The sequence below is a fragment of the Ovis aries genome, chromosome 3 (assembly GCF_016772045.2).
Source record: "Ovis aries strain OAR_USU_Benz2616 breed Rambouillet chromosome 3, ARS-UI_Ramb_v3.0, whole genome shotgun sequence".
Classification (NCBI taxonomy): Eukaryota; Metazoa; Chordata; class Mammalia; order Artiodactyla; family Bovidae; genus Ovis; species Ovis aries.
In genome coordinates, this window is record NC_056056.1 from 6429304 (window position 1) to 6451008 (window position 21705).

The 21705-nt window shown below is 52.0% G+C and overlaps 1 protein-coding gene across 5 annotated transcripts in view; it reads right to left on the reverse strand.

Annotated features, from left to right (window-relative positions):
• Positions 1-1837: 1837 nt before the first annotated feature.
• The window catches only part of GPR107 (G protein-coupled receptor 107), a 65191-nt gene continuing 45323 nt past the window's right edge, over positions 1838-21705 (reverse strand). Inside the window, exons 15-19 of one of the 5 annotated variants that reach the window (XR_009599725.1) lie at positions 20214-20263; positions 18359-18442; positions 17302-17423; positions 15261-16369; positions 9236-14081 (exon numbers count right to left, since the gene is read on the reverse strand). Coding sequence is in view for 3 of the 5 variants with exons in the window: in XM_060411672.1 (XP_060267655.1) it covers positions 5999-6272; positions 17302-17423; positions 18359-18442; positions 20214-20263 (530 nt within the window). In the remaining 2 variants the exon portion in view is untranslated. The other 4 variants (XR_009599724.1, XM_060411672.1, XM_012161177.4 and 1 more) reach the window with 4 other exon arrangements.

Genomic DNA, 21705 nt, shown 5'->3' on the forward strand with positions numbered 1-21705 from the left:
GGTGGGCTACAGTCCATGGGGTCACAAAGAGTCCAACACGACCAAAGCGACTTGGCATGCACGCACGCATTGAGGCATGAGTAAGGGAGCACCGCCACCTCTGCAAAGCCTCTTCCTCCAAAACCTCTGGGGGGCCAGGAGGGCTGCATCTGCTTGGCCTCTGACGTTTTGGGGAGGCTGCCTGACATCACCTCTTGGGGTCCAGCAAGCAGCGGACGATCATCAGCTGTGCACCTTGAAAGCCCTCAGTCTCCGCGGCCGCTGGGCCATCACTAACACGTCAATGTGCAGACCATGCGCCCTCTCCCCTCGCCACGTTCCCTCACTGACCGCTGGCCGAGGATGCCTGACCCAGGGCTCTATGCCCAGCACAGGGTCCTTGCCTGCCCTTCAAAGCCCAACCCACTGGGCGGGGCAGGTGGGGGTCATAGGAGGTCTTTGGATTCTGGGAACAGAGAGGCAGAATGCCATATATTAGGACGTGGGACCAGCCACTCTGGGAGGCGGGGGCACAGGGCCGAGAGCTTGGAGGTAGAGCTCTAGAACTGTCTTTTCTGGCTCCTCACCCCACATCTCTCTGCACCTTCATTTATAAGAGAATGGCCTCTGCTGCCCCTGACTCCCAGCTGCTTCTAGGGCTGACATCCAGCCCGCCCCTGCCAAGCCCCAGTGGGTTAAATATGGGGTGGGGACATCCCTCCTCCCCCCACCTCCACTCCGAGACAGCATCCAGCAACACACCCACCCAAGCACCACATCGCTGGCAGCTGGCTGGCTCCCAGGCTAGGGGCGGGAGGGCAGAAAAGACCCATGGGTCCATGGAAGTGGCCTCTCTCGCCTCCTGCCTAGCCCAGCAGCTGCTGCTTCTTGTGGTTCTCTGCCCCGTCTCTCTACTTGAAGGACACCTGCCAACACCCAGCTGATGGCAGGAACCTGCCAGAGTCAGAGAGCCCCTGGAGCCTGGGGCCTGGGGACACTGAAGGCAGCAAACCAGAGAGAAAGGGAGGTGTCACTTTCAGCTCCTTCCAAATGGGCTGCCGGCTCGGGGGTGACTTGTCTCCAAGGGCGAGGTTTGGCCCTTAGCCTGGAAGACTGTGGAAGTCAGCACAGTCTAAGGGGTGGCAGGGGAGGCCCTGTAAGGACTTGGCCCCTGACTGCCCGTGTGGCCCGAGGTTCTCCCTGGTCTGCCGCGTGGCTGGGTTTCCCGGCATGCCGCTCTGGAAGAGTAAATAAAGCCTTGTTAATAATTCTGTCTGAATCACCTGGCATGGCCTCTGGATGCTCTGTGCTAACAGTGGTTCATAGGGGCCTGGAGAGACTTGTCACTGGGAGGTAAGATGATTGAAAATCCATGAGGCCACCTGCTAATGGGTTTTATGGACCCATTTAGCCTGGACCAGGCTAAGGTAGGAGTCCCACTACTGAGGGCCACCGATGTGCAGTGTGGGCAAACTAGCCTGCATGCGAATTCCAGAAGGGGTAAACGAGCTTCATCTCAAAACCAAGGAAATCAGTTTTAAAGATCAAACCAGTCAATCCTAAAGGAAATCAACCTTGAATATTCATCGGAAGGACTGATGCTGAACCTGAAACTCCAATACTTTGGCCACCTGATGCAGAGTCGACTCACTGGGAAAGACCCTGATGCTGGGAAAGACTGAGGGCAAAAGGAGAAGGGGGCGGCAGAGGATGAGATGGTAGGATGGCATCACCAACTCAATGGACATGAGTTTGAACAAGCTCTGGGAGATGGTGAAGGACAGGGAAGCCTGGCATGCTTTGGTTCATGGGGTCGCAAAGAGCCAGACATGACTGACTGAACAACAACGAAACGGGCTAAAGCATAAAGGGAACTTTATTGACCCATGTAACTCAGGAATCCAGCAGGATCTGCCTTCAGGCAAGGCTTGATCCAGGTGTACAGGCTCGGAGAGGATCTGGGTTTCGCCTCTCCATTTCTGGCTCTGCATCCTCAGCACTGGGACCATTGCTGGAAGGTTCTCGAACCTGCTGCAGGTGGCAGTTTAGGCGGCCCACTTGGTGTTTGCATCCTGCTGAAAGTGACCTTCCTCCCCTGCCAACCAATCTATGTGGTGGGGTGGGGAGACAAGAGATGTGCTGATCAGTCTAAACTAGTTGAGAGCTTCAAGCCTAGAGCCGGGAGTATGGGGTCAGTCTCACCCACACCACAAGTCTGAGAAACCTGGAGTTCCAGTATGGGATAGAGAAGAGGAGATAAAAGTGTGAGGGGCAGCAGGCAAAGTCCCTCACATCGCTCCTTTGTGCTGTAATTATCGATACACTGATGTGACCCAATACACAGATCTGGGTGCAGTCTGATTATGTTCAGTTCAGTTGCTCAGTCATGTCCGACTCTTTGCGACCCCATGGACTGCAGCACTCTAGGCCTCCCTGTCCATCACCAACTCCCAAAGTTTACTCAAACTCATGTCCATTGAGTCAGTGATGCCATCCAACTATTTCATCCTCTGTCGTCCCTTTCTCCTCTTGCTTTCAATCTTTCCCAGCATCAGGGTCTTTTCAAATGAGTCAGCTCTTCGCATCAGATGGCCAAAGGGTTGGAGTTTCAGCTTCAGCATCAGTCCTTCCAATGAACACCCAGGACTGATCTCCTTTAGGATGGACTGGTTGGATCTTGCTGTCCAAGGGACTCTCAAGAGTCTTCTCCAACACCACAGTTCACAAGCATCAATTCTTTGGAGCTCAGCTTTCTTCACAGTCCAACTCTCACATCCATACATGACCACTGGAAAAACCATAGCCTTGACTAGACGGACCTTTGTTGACAAAGTAATGTCTCTGCTTTTCAATATGCTGTCTAGGTTGGTCATAACTTTCCTTCCAAGGAGTAAGCATGTTTTAATTTTATGGCCACAATCACCATCTACAGTGATTTTGGAGCCCAGAGAAATAAAGTCAGCCACTGTTTCCATTGTTTCCCCATCTATTTGTCATGAAGTGATGGGACTGGATGCCATGGTCTTCGTTTTCTGAATGTTGAGCTTTAAGCCAACTTTTTCACTCTCCTCTTTCACTTACATCAAGAGGCTCTTTGGTTCCTCTTCACTTTCTGCCATAAGGGTGGTGTCATCTGCATATCTGAGGTGATTGATATTTCTCCCGACAATCTTGGATGAGTGGATAAACAAAATATGGTATGTGTGAGTATGTATATAAAATGGAATATTACCCAGCCTTAAAAAGGAATGAAATTCTGAGACATGTCATAAATGAACATTGAAATTATTATGTGAAGCCAAACACCTATTCAGATCTTTTGCACATTTAAAAAATGGGTTACCTTTTTATTGAGTCATATGAGTTCTTCATACATCCTGGAAACAAGACCATTCTCAGATATACGATTTGCAAATATTCAGGCTGTCTTTTCAGTTTCTTGATGATGCCCTTTGAAGCACATAAGTTTTAATTTGCATCAACTCCAGTTTACCTTTTCTTTATTGCTTGTCTTTGGTGTCATATGTAAGAAACAATTGCCTAATTACAAGATCATAAAGATTTACCCCATGTTCTCTTTTAAGAGTTTTATAGCTTCAAAGGTATGATCCATTGAGGTAATTTGGGTATATGGTGTGAGGTAAGGTTACAAACTTACTTTCTACATGTGAATGTCCAGTTTTCCTTAGCACCATTCGTTGGGGAGGGAAAAAGATCCTTTTCAGATTGAATTGAATGGTCTTTGCACCCTTGTCATAAATGCTCGGGTTCATTTCAGGACTTCCTATTTTATATTATTGAGCTATACATTCATGCTCATATCCATGCCACCCACATTCTCTTGATCATGACAGCTTTGTGTATGCTTTGAAACTGAGAAATGGGAGTCCATCAGCTTTGTTTTTTTTCAAGATTGTTCTGGCTACTATGAAAGTGTTAGTCACTCAGTTGTGTCCCATTCTTTGTGACTCCTTGGACTATAACTTGCCAGGCCTCCCTGTCCATAGAATTCTCCAAGCAAGAATACTGGAGTGGGTAGCCATTCCCTTCTCCAGGGTATCTTCCTAACCCAGGGATTGAACTCCGGTCTCCTGCACTGCAGGCAGATTCTGCTACCATGAATTCCTCTCATTTGCAGATGAATTTGAAGAACAAATTGTGAACTTCTGCAAAGAAAGCTCCTGGGATTTGGGTAGGGATTACACTGAATTCTAAGATCAATTTGGGGAGTATTGTCCTCTTTAACAATATTGTTTCCTGATCCATGAGTATGAGATTGCTTTCTATTTATTTCAGTTCAGCTCAGTCGCTCAGCCATGTCTGACTCTCTGTGACTCCATAGACTGCGGCACGCCAGGCTTCCCTGTCCATCACCAACTCCCGGAGCTTGCTCAAACTCCTGTCCATCAAGTCGGTGATGCCATCCAACCATCTCATCCTCTCTCTGTCATCCCCTTGTCCTCCCGCCTTCAATCTTTCCCAGCATCAGGGTCTTTTCCAATGAGTCAGTTCTTCACATCAGGTGGCCAAAGTATTGGAGTTTCAGCTTCAGCATCAGTTCTTCCAATGAATACGCAGGACTGATTTGTTTTAGGATGGATTGGTTGGATCACCTTGCTGTCCAAGGGATTCTTTTTAAATCGTCTTTAATTTCTTTCAGAGCTTCCCTGGTGGCTCAGCTGGTAAAGAATCCACCTGCAGTGTGGGAGACCTGGGTTCAGTCCCTGTGTTGGGAAGATCCCCTGCGGAAGAGAACGGCTACCCACTCCAGTATTCTGGCGCAGAGAATTACACAGACTGCCTAGTCCATGGTGTCAAAGAGTTGGCCATGACCGAGTGACTTTCACTAATTTCTTTCAATGCTTTCAGAGTATAAATTTTACACATCTGTTATATTTGTCTGTTTTATTCTTTTTGATGCTATTGTAAATGGAAATGTTTTACTTTCATTGTATGGACTGTTCATTCCAAGTGTATAGAAAGAGTTGACCTTTGCATATTGACCTTGCATCGTCCTTGCTTGCTTTTGCATCTCCATGCTTTACACAGCAGGCAGTCACTGTGGCAAAGCCTGCGGGTGGGGCAAGACTGGAAGCCAGGCCACCAGCCGCAAGGCAGCAGCTGATGTTGTAATCCAGGTGACAGGTGTGTGGGGCTGGCCTGGCAAAGTGGGGAAAAAGAAATGGGTGGGCTTGAGCCACAGGACTGGGATGGGGTGGGAGGAAAGGAATTGTCAAGGATAAGGTCCATAAGTGAAGTCGCTCAGTCGAGTCTGACTCTTAGCGACCCCATGGACTGCAGCCTACCAGACTCCTCCGTCCATGGGATGTTCCAGGCAAGAGCACTGTAGTGGGGTGCCATTGTAGGTAACAGGGAATACTCCTCAGCACTCTATAATGGCCTCTATGGGAAAAGAATCTAAAAAAGAGTGGATGTGTGTGTATGTATAACTGATTCACTTTGCTGTACACCTGAAATGAATACAACATTGTAAATCAACTATATGCTGATAAAATGTTTTTAAATGAACAACAAAAAAGGGTAAGGCCCTAAGTTTTTGGCCTGGATCACATTTACCAGGATTAGGGGTAGGTGGTGTCATGGTAGTTTCATTTTGAAAGTGTGGCTTTGAAGTGCCTTTAAAACAAGCGGAAGGAAGGGAATTAATTCCTGGCAGTCTAGTGGCTAGGACTTAGCACTTTTTATGCCAAGTACCTGGGTTCAATCCCTGTCGGGGAACAAAAAAGTTCCATAAGCCATGAGGTAAGCGAGAAACAAACAAACCAAAAAAAGCCACCAGTTCCAGAGGCAGCTGAATAAGCCATTAGTAGCTCAGGGCAGCTCTAGGCTGGAAATAAAATCCCGGGTGTCAGAGAGCGGGAAGACAGCTGAGCAGTGGCAGAGAAGCCAGCACCAAACGGATGGACGCAGGAAGCCAGCTGTGGCCAGGCAGCTGGAGAAGAAAGCTGGGGATGAAGCCTCCCGGGGGAGGGTCCCACGGTGCCGGAAGCTGCTGAAGTCACAGCAGGTAGTAACCCAGCCTCAAAGACTGCAGGAGACTTCGGCCAATGGAACCCAGACTGCACTGAGGTGGGCGTGCGTGTGTGCACACACTCAGTCGCATCTGATTCATTTGTGACCCCACGGACTGTAGCCCACCAGGCTCCCGTCCATGGCATTTTCCAGGCAAGAATACAGGGATGGGTAGCCATTTCCTTCTCCAGGGCATCTTCCTGACCCAGGGATCGAACCCGCACCTCCTGTATCGGCCGGCAGCTTCTTGAACACTGTGCCTGGGTGGGAAAGAAGACCTAAGAAGCTTGCCCTGTAAGTGGGGGGTGGGGGCTGCTTAGCCTGGGGAGACTTAGTTTTTAGTTTATTTCCCCAAGTGTTTGGGGAAAAACTTGAACAAGCTGTACTGCTGGTGGGAAGGGGTCAATTAAACTGGAAAGGGCGGGAGGGAAGAGGGGAGGAAGTAAGGGCAACGGTGATGTGCTCAACTCTGTCCCATGCATCCCATCCCCGCCACTGCTCTCTCATCAGGCAGCGGGAGCCAGACTGCTTATATTCTAGTTCTGCAAACACCAGGGTATTAGGTGCCTTCAGCCCCTGATCGAGCCGGGAAGACTAGAGCCCAAGGCCTGAACGAGACGCCTGCTGCACTCATGGTCGAGGACGACTGATGCAGAGATTCAAGCTCAGCTCTGCACGTTCTCACGAGCAGTTCCCTCTGGTTTTATGAAGGTCAGCATCCCTGGCAACCAGGAAGGACTGGTGTAGGGTGTGGTTCCTGCAAGGGGCACGACCCCATAAAATCCAGCCCCCAAACCACGCAGGCAGCTGCTCCCCATGTGCAGGGCCAAGACCAGCATGAGGGCTGGATGGATGTTCAGCAGTGCCCGCTGGGCACGCAGCTCGAGCCGGGGACAGCTTGGGTCTGCGGGTCTGCGGGAAGTCAGCGCTTTCTCACCCCGCTTAGCAGCCACGTTGTTGCACAGCCTGAGGGACTGTGCAGCTCTCCACCTGCTGACCTGACGGATTCCGGGGAAGGGCAGGGCATCCAGAGGAGGCGGCTGCCACAGGGAAGCAGCCCACGTGGGCACCAGGAGGACTCCACGGGCTCCTGGGGGCGGTGGGCTGCTCTTGGCCAGCAGATCTGGGTCAGCCCTGTTTGACCAACTCATTAGAGAAACCAGAAGGCAGCTCAGACCCACCGGCACAGGCCTTCCTGGCCCTGAGTGGCACCCTGAGATAGAGGGTCCAGGTAGTGTCTTCTGCAGCCTGTGAAGCTCATGTGTAGTCGACTCAGATGCCTGTAATTCTAACTGGGGAGGAGGAAGCCTCCTTGTTCCAATGGAGGGGAGTGGTTCAGCTGGCACACCAGCCCCTGCCTGTACCCTCCTCACCCGATTACCACTGCAACCCTGCCAGGTGGGCCCAGAGAGGATGCCAGCTCACTGCAGTGGGTCCAGAAGTCTGCATGGGTGGGCACTCAACACACCCCGTGAACTCCTGGGGCAGGTCTCAACCAGGGAGCTGGGCTCTCGAGGTGTGACCTGGCACAGCTGAGGCGGCACTGCCTGGGGGCTTGTTAGCAATGCAGCCTCTCAGGCCTGAAGACCTACTGAATCACAAGCCCCGGGCCCTCCGGGGGACTCACGCTTGCTCGGGTCTGAGACGCACTGGGTGAGACAGTCCCCGGGTCCTCCCCGCACCTTCCCTCAGCTGTCCCCTTCCTGCCTCAGCACCTCACGCTCTCGACAGCCTCATCTGACTCCTGAGCCGTCCACTCTCAGAACGCCCTGTCCCCTCTCCTCAGGCTTCATTCCACAGATACCCTTAATAACCCAAGACCTGGGCAGAGTCAGGAAGGGGCTGCGGGTGAGGCATGGCCGGTAACTGGAAAACCTGGGCCAGAGGACAAGGACCCAAGGGCCTTCATACCGAGCTTCTGTGAGACAGTGAATAGAGGGTCGTTCGAATGTTCCTGTCAGCACAGCAGCAGTGCCTGAGGCCCGTGACTCTACCTTCATCACCCCAAGGCTGGAGTCCAGGAGACCCAGGTTCTCCTCTCGGCTCCGACACTCAGCAGGTGGGTGAGGTGGAGGGTGGACACAACCATGTCCAGGCCCCCATTTTTGCAGCTTTATAGCCAGGGATCTGAATGGACAAGTCATAGACGTCTCCTGCATGGAGGAAGCCATACACCGAAGCGGGATCCCACGCACGCGACCTTCCAGAATAGACCAGACAATGGCGTAGACATCAGAGCAGCGTCTGTGGCAGCTGTGCAGAGGGGGTGGTATGGACCGAGAAGGGGCACAGGGGACTTTATGGGGTCACGGAAATGTTCCATCTCAGTTAAAGGAGAGGCTGGAGCTGTTTATACACACGTTAAAACTTTCCAACTGTATGTCTGAAAGGTAAATTTTACTGTATGTAAGTTAAACCTCCATTTAAAACATTTCTAGTAAAATAAGGAGTTTGGGATTAGATGACTTCCTCTGATTTTTCTTTTTTAAAAAATTTTTTTTATTTGGGGCTGTACTGGGTCATTACTGCTGTGTGCGAGCTTTTCCTAGCTGTGCCAAGTGGAGGCTACTCTTCACTGTACAGGGCTTCTCAATGCAGTGGCTTCTCTTGCTACCGAGCGCCGGCTCTAGGTGTGCGGGCTTCAGTAATTGCAGCTCGAGGGCTCCAGAGTGCAGGCTCGGTACTTATGGCCCCTGGGCTTAGTCACCCGAGGCACGTGGAATCTTCCCAGACTAGGGATGGAAGCTGTGTCCCCTGCCACTGGCAGGCGGATTCTTAACCACTGGACCACCAGGGCAGTCTGGATTGTTTGGATTTTGACGTGGGATAACCAGCCTCGAAAGGGGGCAGACCTACGCCTGTCGAGGTGTGGGCTTTGCCCCAGGTCTCTGCCGTCAGAGCCCATCCAGGGGCAGCAGTGCGCAGGACCTGGCTCAGAAGGCACCCCGACCCCTGTGCAGGCAGGACCCTCGTCAATTACAGCTGCTCTTCCGTCTGTTCTAAGACACGGCCTCTGGAGTTGCAGCCATGTCTGTGTTTCGGTAGCAGCTGCACAGATCTGCTAAGACACGGTAACTTCTCTAGTAGGTGTCACTATTGTCAGCAGGAGTGAGTGGGAGGCATTCACTAATTTAATGAACAAAAAAATCACAAAGAAAAAAATGATAAGAGGGAAGTGGAGAGACAGCAGTCAGGAGTTGGCGACTTGCTCGGATCACAAACATACATTTCCGCCATAGAATCTTTATTTTACATGTTCGCATCACAGCAAGAGAATCCACCCTCTACATCACCCTGATCGGAACCCCCACCTGTTATATGTTTACATAAATACTCTTCAATAATCATCAGCGTTTAAAAAAGAAAAAAAAATACTGACAACTCCCTCTGCATCCCAAACTAACCTGGAAAGCAAAGAATATTTACAGACATTTTCTCCCCCAAATGAAACTTATTTTCTGGATTGGATGTGTCTGAGTTCTTTTGAGGTCACATGACCAGGTAAATCCAATTTTACGATCTGCAGAAGCTGCTTAAGGCGTCAAGAAACCCCCTTGTGCAGACAGGATTTTTGGATCCTTTTGTAATGAGTGTCTTAAATACTAAGAAGGCTGACAGCTGGCTCCCTGACTGATATGCCTGCCCACCACCAAACCTCAGACCCTGCCTCAAGACAAGCTTGCTGTCTTGGGAGTGAGCTAAGTTCTCTGTCTGACCTTGACCTTTACTGACTTAATCAGGGACCCCCTTCCCAAACAGCCGGAAGCCCAAAGGTCCCTGGTGTGACAAGCGAATCTTGGCTCCGGCACCTCCCTGTCCCTCCCCTGGCTTCGTTCTTCACACAGCCCCGCAGGGGAGGTGCGTGTCCATGTCCCAGAAACACTGTCAGGCACACACCGTGCAGAGTGGGCGGGTGCATCGCCAGGTGAGAGGAGAGACCCTGGGGGAAGCTGGAGAGTGTCCAGCTTGCCAATCAATAACTGCATTCCAGGTGGAGGTGACAAGGACTAGCATCAACTCAGGTGAAGCTCTTAAGACCTCCTGCCTGAAAACACTGGGAAAAAAGCGGAGTAAAGGAGCAGATCTTCTAGAAAGTCTGGTGTGGTTTGTTTCTGATATACCAAGAGGTATCAAGACAAAATCTAATTTAACTTCTTCAGTGGGAAAACCATTAATTTACTGAATTCTTAAGAAGAAGAAGAAGAAAAACCCGCAGGCCACAGCACCCTGGACTCAGCCAATTCCGAATCTGCTCAAGGTTGGGGTGGGTCAGGGAAGCACGGGTGAGGTGTGGAGTGTGGGGCAGGAGGAGGGGTGGGCGACGACCCGGCTCCTCTGAAGTTCAGCTGCTGGGCAGCAGGAAGCACCAATGGCCCCAGTGCTCTGCAGGGTGTGTGGGGTAGCCTGTCTCAGGCCCCGGGAGATGGCCAGAGCCACTCACAGTGGAAACCAGCATCTGTGACACCACTCCTTGGTCGGTGAGGACTAAAACAAGACATCCGTTTCCATGTGGGGGCAGAACATCACACACGGTCGAAAGCGATCATACGTGCTCGGGATAAAATTCTCCTGCGCTTGGAAAATACATCCTTCTCACAGCTGCTGGCAGAAAATGATGCAATGCACCAAGGGCTTCAGCCTGTGTTCCCAGGCTGAGCCCACGTGGACCTGACGGGCCTGGGCCAAAAGGAGGGGAGAGCGAGGGGAGAGGGAGAGGGATGTGGGTCGTGGGGAGGTCACAGCGAGGGAGCAGACCCCTTGCCCTGACAGCCCCACGGAGTTGCATCATGAAGAGACTGGGTGCTGCCTTCGCTGGCTGGATATGTCCAAGGTGTGTGTGTGGGGGGACCCTGTAAATTTTACTCTAGAGTGGTTTCTGGAAAGAAAACTGGGCTCAGGATATGATCTGAGAAACCATCTTCTACACTAGAGCAAGCTTCTCCTTACAAGAGAACGGGCCCCCAGGTGTGTTCAGCGGACGCGCCGCCGCTAAAACGTTACAGCACCGAGGGACGGAGAAATGGGCTAATGGAGTCTCTGGCCACTGTTAAGAGTTAGGATTAAGAGATCAACGATTTCAACAACTAAAAAAGGGAGAGATCAGTGATTGTTCTTACTGTCCAAAAAGTGCTTTTCTAGCAAAATACACACTTTATTAAAGGAAAACAGACCCTTTACCTCCTAAAATCTGGCAGCCAGTGGCACTTCTGGTCCACGGCCGGTTTCTCAGAGGAGGCAAGGGTGTCTCTCACAGACAGATTCGGGGAGCAGGGGCAGGAAGCGAAGCTATAAATACCACTGATCACTCCTGACACACACAATCCTCTCTGCCCGATCCTCCAACACTAAGAGGGAGGGTTTAACCACTCCGACAGCGCCCAGCACGAGCCGCGCAGGCTCTGACCGTCAGGCCGCAGCGAGCGGCTGTCTGCTGGGGAGAAGGCCTGGCTTTGGACCCCAACCCCGCATCGTCACTCCAGGGTGAGGGCTGAGCACTGCTCACAGCCATCCAAGCGACAGAGGGACAACCACAGGTTTATGGAACAGGATGAAGAGCTTAAGTAATTTTGGAAACGCGGGCACTACCACCGCCTGGTCTTGGACTGGGGCTTTGATTTTCCTTCCTCATCGGCCTGACTTCAAACCTTCTTGCCAGTTACAACACAGGAGGCGGGCAGACGACCCACTTGTTAGGAAGGCTTCGGCCTGACTTTCACTTCGGATCCACTACCTTCTCTCACCTGTACCGTCCTGCTCCTGAAGGGTCAGGACCGTACCACTGCAGCCAACTCAGCCCTTCCGTGAGCCTAGAGGCGCCCAGAGCGGGGGACACGGGGGTTTGAAGATGGTCCAGCCTGGGGGGCTCCTGCCCTCCTGTGGCTGCAGGGGGCCAGGGCCTGCCCACACGCGCGCCCTCATCTGCACGTACTGCCGTCCCTGTCTCCAGGCCAGGAACTGAAGACACCTCCATGGAGACCCTCAGGGCGGCAGGGGTGGGGGCTGGGGAGAGGTGGGGGTGTCCCTCAAACCTTTGGTTCCTGCCAAGAAGTCTACGGCCTCGTCAAGGACAGCGGCTCGCAGGACAAACAGCAAACGAGTCCTTCGGAGGCGAGCACCGCAGGGGGTTTGGGCCGCGGCAGGAGACACGTTCCTGAGGTGTGGGGATGGCGTCTACACACAGGAAGACAGGAGTCTGGAAAAATGCCCCCGTTCTCCAGGCCGCTTCCTTCTCCTGTTGCACGGCTCCGAGTTAACTCAAAAAGAAAGTCCCTTAGCTAATACTCAGGGCATATTTCCTGGCTCCTGAAGACAGGCGAACACACGAACCTCCCCGAAAATATCTGTGGAAAGGCGAAGGGCAGGGTCAGGCCAGCCTGCTCGCTCCTCTCCACACTGGGCTGGGACCGAGCCCCGTGGAGGTCGTGCCGGGAGAGCACGGGGGGATATCAAAGAGCGCACAAGGGACGCGTGCATCCTCATGGTCAGCTGGGAACAGTCAGGGGCACAGGGAAGGGAAAACCACTGTTTTCTCAGTAGAGACTCTTCAGGTTCCTAAACCAGGGATGCTGAGCGGCACCCCTAAATCTTGTGGCTTCTCATCGGCCCCTCCAGGCCAGTGGTCCAAGAAGCACCCCCAGCCGCCGTCACCGTCTGGCACTCAGGAGGTGAGGGAGGGCTCAGGCTTCTGACACACGCGGGAGCTGGGAGCCACCTGCATGGCCAGCACCCCATGTGCCCGACACGGTGTCTCAGTCCCCGCCTTGGGCCCCGGCAGCCGGAGCCTTAGCAGGAGGTGACTGGCAAGCCCTGCTACGCCCCGGGTCACGGCGGACCTTCTGGGCTCGCCCCATTATCCAAAGACCTCGGCTCCCAACGGAGCGGCAGTGCCGTCCCCACCCATGCTCAGCTCCACGCTCTGCAAGTTTGGAAGAGAACCTCACTGAGATTCCTGAAAGGGGTTCCCCATCCCCAGACCCCAAGAGTAGAACCACTCATCACACCCTTCTTCTTCACAGGCGTGCTCCTGGAACACAGGGACGAGGTCCACGCCACTCCTCCATTCTCGAGTCCTGCCCGGCTCACAGGGAAAGCTTGCTTGCACTGAAGGGTTTGCTTTAACAGGACCCCTCCTGCCCCAAGCTGCTCCTGAAGGAAAGTCCTTCCCATTCCTCCGCTTCTGATCACACAGGGCAGGGGCAGCTGAGAGAGGAGCGCACAGGGCCGCCAGAGACGGCGCTGCCCTGAGCTGTTGGGGAAGCCAGGGAAATCCCAGCAGAGGCGGCTTTTCGAGCTTAAGAACACAGTTCTGTCCATCCATCAGGCAGGAAACTTTGCCACGAGCAGGACCCTGACGGACGGTGACACCACGGCCCTCAGACAACCGCTGCCCCTGGTCACTTTCAGAATTCAGGACGAAGGTCTGGGGTGAGACTCAGGGCCAAGAACCCCGGGGCAGGCTCCTCATGCTACACTGAGTCTCGATTTTCTTTGTAAAATAACCTCATCTGTTTTCTCCCTGAAGATGCAGTGACACTTGCCCCCCGCCCCCACCCCGGCCTTCTCTGTGAGTCCCTGAGCCCCGTCTCGACGGCAGCTCACCACCTGAAGACCCTTCCCGGGCCGGCGGGGTCCCCCATCTGCCAGCACTCCCTGCTACACACTGGGTCACAACTGCATCTCCCTGAAGAGCTCCCCAATTAAAAAGCGGAAATAGAAATTAAAAACAAAGGCTTCCTTTCCCTGCCTCCTCTTACACTCCCTCCCCGCCACTCCCACCTGAAGGAGAATGCGAGCTGCCTGTCACCAGCGCGCACCAGGTGTCCAGAAAAGAGTGAGAAGCTGGGTCTCCGTGGTGCTTGGCTCCAGCCGAGAGCTCTGCGGTGTCGCCGTCGCGAGGGGCCGACGCTCCCGCTGACCAACCGGACTGCGAATAAATTAGAAGTCTCTGCCCTCGCCCCTCCGAGCCGCTCCGTCACGCGCTGCCTTCCCAGTCGCCCTGCGGCTCCACCGAGCCGTTGGTCACCTTCTTGACTTTCTTCATATTCTCCATCACCCCTGACGTCGTCACTCTGAGTGAGGGGAAAAAACACCAATGAGGGAAACCTCAGTCTTTGAGTAAAAGGCTGCGCTCACTGCAGCCCAGCGCCACCCAGGGCTACGGGGTGTTGGCTCTGAAGTAGGACAGACCCGGGTTCAAATCCTGGCCTGCTCGGCGAGCTGAGCCCTGTGAGCGCGCCTGGTCACGTGACCCTCCCCCTTGCGCTGCAGGATACACACATCCTGACTTCCCAGAACTGTCATGACGGGCAGCCAGGTGCTCCGCCGTGCTGAGTCACGGCATGTCAGCTGTTAGCACAACCAACGTTAATCTCTCTCTCTTCCTGTCACAAAGTTCTATGTTTTATATATAAATATATATAAAACTAGTCACAATTATGACATCATTATCTGTGTCATAACTAACATTCTGGGGGGGAAAAAAAAAGCTAATCAGCTGTAGACACTTTATACTAAACAGCCACAGTGGCTCACCTCTGAGACCTGGGACAGAACCACGGGTTTTGAGGAACCTTCTGGGCCCAAAGACTCTTTGACCGTTACAGAGACCGGGAGTGAATCACGACATCCCTTGAGGAGGTGGAGTCCAGGAGAGGCCAGCCTCCTGCCTCACAAAGTGGGAGCCAGACAGAGCCTGAGGCTCTCCGTGTTCACGGCTCCACCGCAGGGAACACCGAGCAGACACGAGCTCCCCCTGGTCGGCGGAGCCCGGGGGACTTCTGGGCGCTGCAGCGACGCTGTACACCTCTATACCGGCGGTACAGGTCTGTCCAAAGCCGGAGAGTGCGCAACACCAAGAGCGGCCCCTACTGTAAACTACGGGCTGGGGTTACGATGGTGAGTCAGCGCAGGTTCATCAGTTGTAAGGAACGGGCCCTGTGGAGTGGATGCTGCCGATGGAGGAAGCTACGCACGTGTGGGGTGGGAGGCACACGGAGGGAATATCTGCATCCTCTGTTCAATTCTGTTCAGTGTTATGAAGCTAAAAACGTTCTACGAAAGAGCCTTAAAAACAAACACCCCGGCCCAGCATCTCCGAAGTACTCTAAGAAACATGAGGCACCTCTGTCCCCCATCCTGGACCAAGAGGAATTTCCTAATCAGTGAAGTAAAATTCAACCAGCCAACCCAGCACACTCTCTCCAAGGACCCTTCCTATGCACCCCCAGCTCCCAGGTCCCGTTACCTACAAACGGCAACTCAGTGGCTCCACATGTGACACAGCTAGCGTCTGTCCAGCTGGATCATACAGTGGAGAAACGATCTCATACAGAGTGAGAAAAAAAGGTTCTCCCTTCTCTTCTGTTGTCATGTTGCTGCCTCAGGGTCATGCAGTCCTCCCCAGGGCTGGGCTTTTCTTCTGGGTTATCTGTACTTCTGGTAAAGCCAAGACCGGGAGGCGGTTCCTGCGGGAACCGAGGGATTCCTGCAGAGGCTGCTGGTGAGTGTCAAGTGTTGGTTCTGTGGCTGCCGCACCATGTTAAGAAGGCGGAGCTCAACACGTGCGGATGCTGAGGGCAGGGCACCAGGCATCACAACCCAGGGACGGCTCAGACGGCAGGCTTAGGACAGCCTTTGCTTCCTTGCTTTCCCTAAGGAAATATTCCTCACCACATGGTGGCCCAACTGAGAAAACCACGTTTCCTCCATCATGACAGGCCTGGGGTGAGGACAGAGAGCGGTCAAGCTGGAACTGGTGCTCTCAGGGGGCCCAGTGCCCAGCAGAACGGACAGTCTTTCAGGTGGACATGCAGAGCCACCCCAGACATACAGGATGGGAGTGCCAGGACGCAGGCCTGATGACGGCTCAGGACGAGGAACCACCTCTACCCAGGTGGGGTGGGGGATGCGGGATGCTCTGAAGCCTGTACTGAAAGAGGAGGGGCAACAGCAAGATGCAGGTGGAGGGAGGAGGGCAGGGGAGTTTCTGAAAAGAAACCCAGCAGGAAGAGGTGCTCTGTAAAATGTGGTCCCAAACAAGTTACAGCAAAAAACAAATGTATACTTAGCTCTCGGCTTCCCAGGTGGTGCTAGTGGTATAGAACCCGCCTGCCAACGCAAGAGATATAAGACGCGGGTGCGATCCCTGGGTCAGAAAGATTCCCTGCAGGAAGGCGTGGCAACCCACTGCAGTACTCTTATCTGGAGACCCCCAGACAGACGAGCCTGGCAGACTGCAGTCCACAGGGCTTGCAAAGAGTCAGACACGGCTGAGCGACGAAGCACACACGCATGCTGCACTCCAGATGGGCCCTCACTTGTGCCTTTTCAGCCAGCGGTCCCAGCTCGGATTCCGTTACTTCTGGAAAAGGCATATCGGGCGGTCCCCCTGCGCTCCCCTCCACTTTCTCTAACAGGGGTTTCTTCCTCTGCACAACAGGAAGCTGGTGTTTGGGGCCCAGAAGCAGGTTCTGCTTCCAATTACTATTTCCACAGAGGAGCTGAGCGCATCCCACGCTGCCCGACCTGCCCGCCAGCCCAGCGGAGCCTGCCGTGGGTCAAGGCTCAGCCTCTGAACTGGGAAGAGAGAAAAGGCCACCTGTGCTAGAGGCCACACACTTCAAAGGGTGGACAGGGAGGGAGGAACTCAGCCGCAGGTGCGTTATCAAACACAGCTGCTGACCTGGCCCATCAGAGTTCATCAGTTTACAAGCAAATATTCTCAATCACTATTCACTTCTCTAGAAAATGACTGCCCCTTCCCGGAAAACAGGACCCTAGAGTCACTTAGCCTGTGACTCAGAAACGCTCTTTTTACAGCTCAGATATAGGTCAAGTCACTGTGCTAGCTGTGAAAAGCCATCAAGTCATCTGACGACGAAGGACGTGCGAGGATCATTAGCGGACTTAAAGATGACTTGGATGATTACACTGTCAAACCTGAGCTTCCACCGGCAGGCCCAATGGGAAGTGGGGCTATCCATCCCCAAAAGTTCTCAACAGGCCAAGGATATCCCCAAGTTCTTGCTGCTAAGTTGCTGGCAGCAGGCTCCAAGAATGCCTCAGAGGATGGCAAGTTCTACTTCCCCTGAAGACTAAGTGATGCTTGGCAGATACTGGACCTCAACCTGAATACAAAAGCCTGGGGCCTGAGTGTCCATCTCTTGCACCTAAACATAGAGGGACCACCTCTGAAGCAATAATCTGCAGAGAGCAGCTGCTCCCGTTCACACCACGCTGCTCTCAGTGAGGTAGGGGCGAGGGAGGGGAGGGAAGAAAGGAGATTCTTACACAGATTCCATTTCCAAGTCATCTTCTTCCTGAGAAAGTTGTAGATAGGGGTTGTCTGAAGCTGGACGGAACTTATACCCCGTGAGAACAAAGAACACCAGCGTGGCCATTTCATCCAGGAGCTGCGAATTTTAAAACCATCCCCACGTAAAGGGATTAGAATACTGTTCTTCAGAAAGCAGTGGAACCAAACAAACAGTCTCCCCTGTCCCCAGTAACCCACCGCTCACTGATCAGTCACTCAAACCCCAAAGCTGACCGTTGGGGACCATGTTCCTTAGGGGACTTGCTGAAGCCTTCTGCCTAGAGAGGGCTTCCCTTGTGGCTCAGATGGTAAAGAATCCACCTGCCATTTGGGAGATTCAATCCCTGCAGGTTCAGTCCCTGGACTGGGAAGATCCCTTGGAGAAGGGAAAGGCTACCCACTCCAGTATTCTGTCCTAGAGAATTCCACTGACTGTATAGTTCATGGGGTCGCAAAGCGTTGGACATGACTGAGCGACTTTCACTTCTTCCCAGAGAGGACATTTGAGAGTCCTTGTTTTAAGTCTTCACTGGCATCTTTGAAGAGCTCATTATATACATACATTTCCCTACAATGTCCAAAGCGCCAAGTGAGAGCTTCCAAAAAATAGTCTCTAAATCATTTGGTGACTAACCAGTAGTTAAACTAGCTCTAATATACTGCAAAGATAACTTTATTATTGAAATAACAACAACAATGGACAAGAAGAAGGGAGGTCTGGATTCTAAGCTATTCTAAGCCCTATTACTGAAGGATAGGGCCCCATTTCATTGAGGTTTGAATTATACTGGGCAAGGCTTTCTCTGCCTGGGGTTTTTTTCTCTTCAAGGACTTTTAAAATTGAAAACTAAATCAATTCCAGATTTCTCATGTAATCCAGCAGCTTTCCTGGACAAACACATCTTAACTATACACGAGAAGAGACAGACGGTCTTAGTGGCCACTGCCAAATAAATCTGGAACCATCTCAAGTTACTCCGAGACTTCCTGCTCAGACACAAGTTCCCTGGCACTGTCCCCTGAGCAGCATACCTGGTACAGCCACTTCCACTGGAACGGAACAGCGAGTTTGAGGAGAAATGCAATAATCCTGGTGAAGTATATGTAACATACGATCTAATGAGGAACAGAGAGGCAAGAACAAAGTCAATGCAGAAATCACAGCACTACTTTCTTCCAACAGTCTGCTAAGGGGAAAGCAGTTACCTGAAGAAAATTATTTGACACTTACAGTGCTAATTAATAAATCAGCAGAGAGATGAAACTCTCCACTACTTGAGAGGATTTCCTCTTTTTCTCTAGGTGACTAAGATATTGATTGGTAACAGTCACTCCCATGGACAGGATACTTTGCTCTTAACTCCTGAGCAACCTCCTTCTCACCAAATTCTCATACATTTTTGGTGTAGCGTTGTTGAGTTGCTAAGTCATGTCCAACTCTTTGTGATTCCGTGGACTGCAGCATGCTCAGCTTCCCTTCACTATCTCCCGGAGTTCACTCAAACCTATGTTCAGTGAGTTGGTGATGCCATCCAACCATTTCATCCTCTGTGGCCCCTTCTCCTCCTGCCCTCAATCTTTCCCAGCATCAGGGTCTTTTCCAATGAGTCAGCTCTTCGCATCAGGTGGCCAAAGTATTTAGAGCTTCAGCATCCTTCCTTGCAGTGAATATTCAGGGTTGATTTCCTATAGGATTGACGGGTTATATCTCCTTGCAGTCCAAGTAACTCTCTCAAGAGTCTTCTCTAGCACCACAATTCAAAAGCATCAATTCTTCGGTGCTCAGTCTTCTTTATGGTCCAACTCTCACATCCATAGATGACTACTGGAAAAACCACAGCTTTGATGGACCTTAGTCAACAAAGTGATGTCTCTGCTTTTTAATAAGCTATCTAGGTGTGTAAAATTTCCTTTCAAGGAATAAGCGTCTTTTAATTTCATGATTATACTCACTGTCTGCAGTGACTTTGGAGCCCAAGAAAATAAAATCTCGTATATAACCCGCTGATTTCCAGCCCTAAAGGGTAACAGTATTTTAGTCCCAGGCTTTGAGAAATGTTTTCCAGCAATAACAGCAAAATAAAACCATACAGGGAAAACACTGGCTTTTAGTCTCTTCAGGAGATCCTGTGAATGTTAGAGGTCTACAGTCAGAGGAAGGACCAGTCATCCTAAGTACCCTAGTAAGGAAGGGCATGACAAGGATTCAACATGCGGACCCACGGGGAGCGAACAGCTTGCTGGGCTGTGCCCAGGGCAGACAGGCTTACGGGGAAGGGACTGTGCAGAATGACGGTCAGTGCCAAAACCACAGACGAAAACGACTCTGAAGCTTTTGTCTGGGCGTAGGGGAGCAAAATTCTAGGAGACCCATAGCTTACACATTCCAGGAATCTATGAGCCTAATATTTTACAGCAAGTTCTCCTTCTGGTGGTACGCTTATATGGACTTTTCGTGTTCATTTCAGTCATGTTTTTAGACATGATCCCAATTTTGTAAGCCAATTTTTTAAAAAAGTTAAAGGAACAGCTATGCATGGCATTTGCCTAGAAAAGAATCTAGAGAAACAATGACTGAACTGTTAACCGTTAATACCTGGGGGAGGAGTAAGAAAAGGGAAGGAGCAGAAGGTTCAGGGTCATAAATGGCTTTCGCTGTGTTCCTATCATCCTGCATTTAAAAGATATCAAGCGTGCGTTACTTTTCTGAGTGTGTAAAGCCAGGTTCAGAACTAAAGCCTAGCAGTGAGCGCTCAGACACTTAATTCCCCATGTCTACAGCCACCGCTTGGTTTTGTTCAATGAAATCCCCACAGCTCCCAGGAGCTAGTTCATCAGCTCTATTCCTCGAATTGACCTTATTCACAGACAGGAATTTTTTACTCACCAGGACGTAGTAATGTCTGAAAAGTTTCAGCTTCGCCAAGTTAATAGCAGCTGGGGAGAAGAAGACAACACCATGAGAGGCTGCTGCTGTTCTCATTTTTAAAGCTCGTCACCAGCAAGCACACTCGAGGTCCAGGGGCCGAGGCTAACGCAGATGGGGGCGCCACCTGGGGGCACCTCTGTGGTTCTGGACATGAAGCCTGCCAGGGTCTCCCCCTATCTCCAGGCAGGATCTGGGAATCGTGGGGGCAGCAGGCTGGCACCCCCAGCTCCAGCAAAGCAGCGCTCCTCCCCGTCCTGGGTTCAGAAGCTTTCAATGGCCTTCCTGGGAGGATAGTGACACCACAGAAATTAGCAGACACTATAAATCCCAACTCTTCCAGCCCACAAAGCCATCATTAAACATTTCAGCTCTGCCACTGCGGCTACAGAGCTGCAACTCCACTAGGAATGGTCTCAGGGGACTCTCCAGCTAACTGAGGGTGTAAATCCAATTAACCCATGAGTGTGTATTGCAAATTTCACTTAGGTTTTCACTTGTCTTATAACAAAGCCCTTTAAAAACAACCTCCCCAGCTTTGTCCTACCTCCAAGAGCGCTCAAGGTCAGGGAGCCAGGAACAGCTAACTTCCTGCCACCACCAACGGCCATGAAATATTGATGACCACAGAGGGTAGCCTGGCTCCCTCTCCGATTAGCAAGCCTTTCATTCATCATCAACCTTCCGGCAGGAGGCAAATTAATTTTGCTTAACAGCATTTAATTACTGGTTCCCTTTAGGAATGGAACTGTGGATGGTGACGGATTGACTTCCCCTGTCTCCCTCCTCTGGCTCGTGATTAGTCGGGGGTGGGGGGGGGCAGTTGAGCTTAGGTTCCCAAAGAGATTCCTGAAATCCTAAATTAACCTTCAAGGTGATCACCAACTAACAGTATCCGTTAAGAGACTGCTCTGAGAAACAGAGTGGGCAAATGAGGTTCAGACCTGGGCAATTCTAACGCCCCAAACTGAGAGGCTCTGACACCCGTGTCTACAGCGCGATGGACTCACGCACTCATGTAGCATCTGAAGGAGCTAAATGAAGGAGGCAGATAAACCAGAGCTTTCTTATCGAGCAATCCCTCTCGTGGTCCTTCTGTTATTAAGTCTCTCTGGTTCTCTGTCCTTTTTCATCTACGCTGACTCTAGGCCGGGCCCTGGGATGCAGCGGTGACTGTGGAGCCTGCCCCAGGGGCAGTGGCTTCCGTCCTCAGGGAAGGAGAGGCGCTGGATCAGGGCCACCCCCTCACCACGCCCGGCCCACAGAGACCCCGGCAGTGTGGGGTGGGGTCAGGGACTCCCCCTCCACCCCCACGCCCACCTGCAGGACAGGAGACGTTTCACTGAGGACAAGATGTTGAAACCAAGAAGTGCCAAATGACTTCTGTGTCACCAGATTTAAAACTCTGCACGTTTGTGTGAATCAGTGTTCCTCCTGTGCATGCACGCGAACC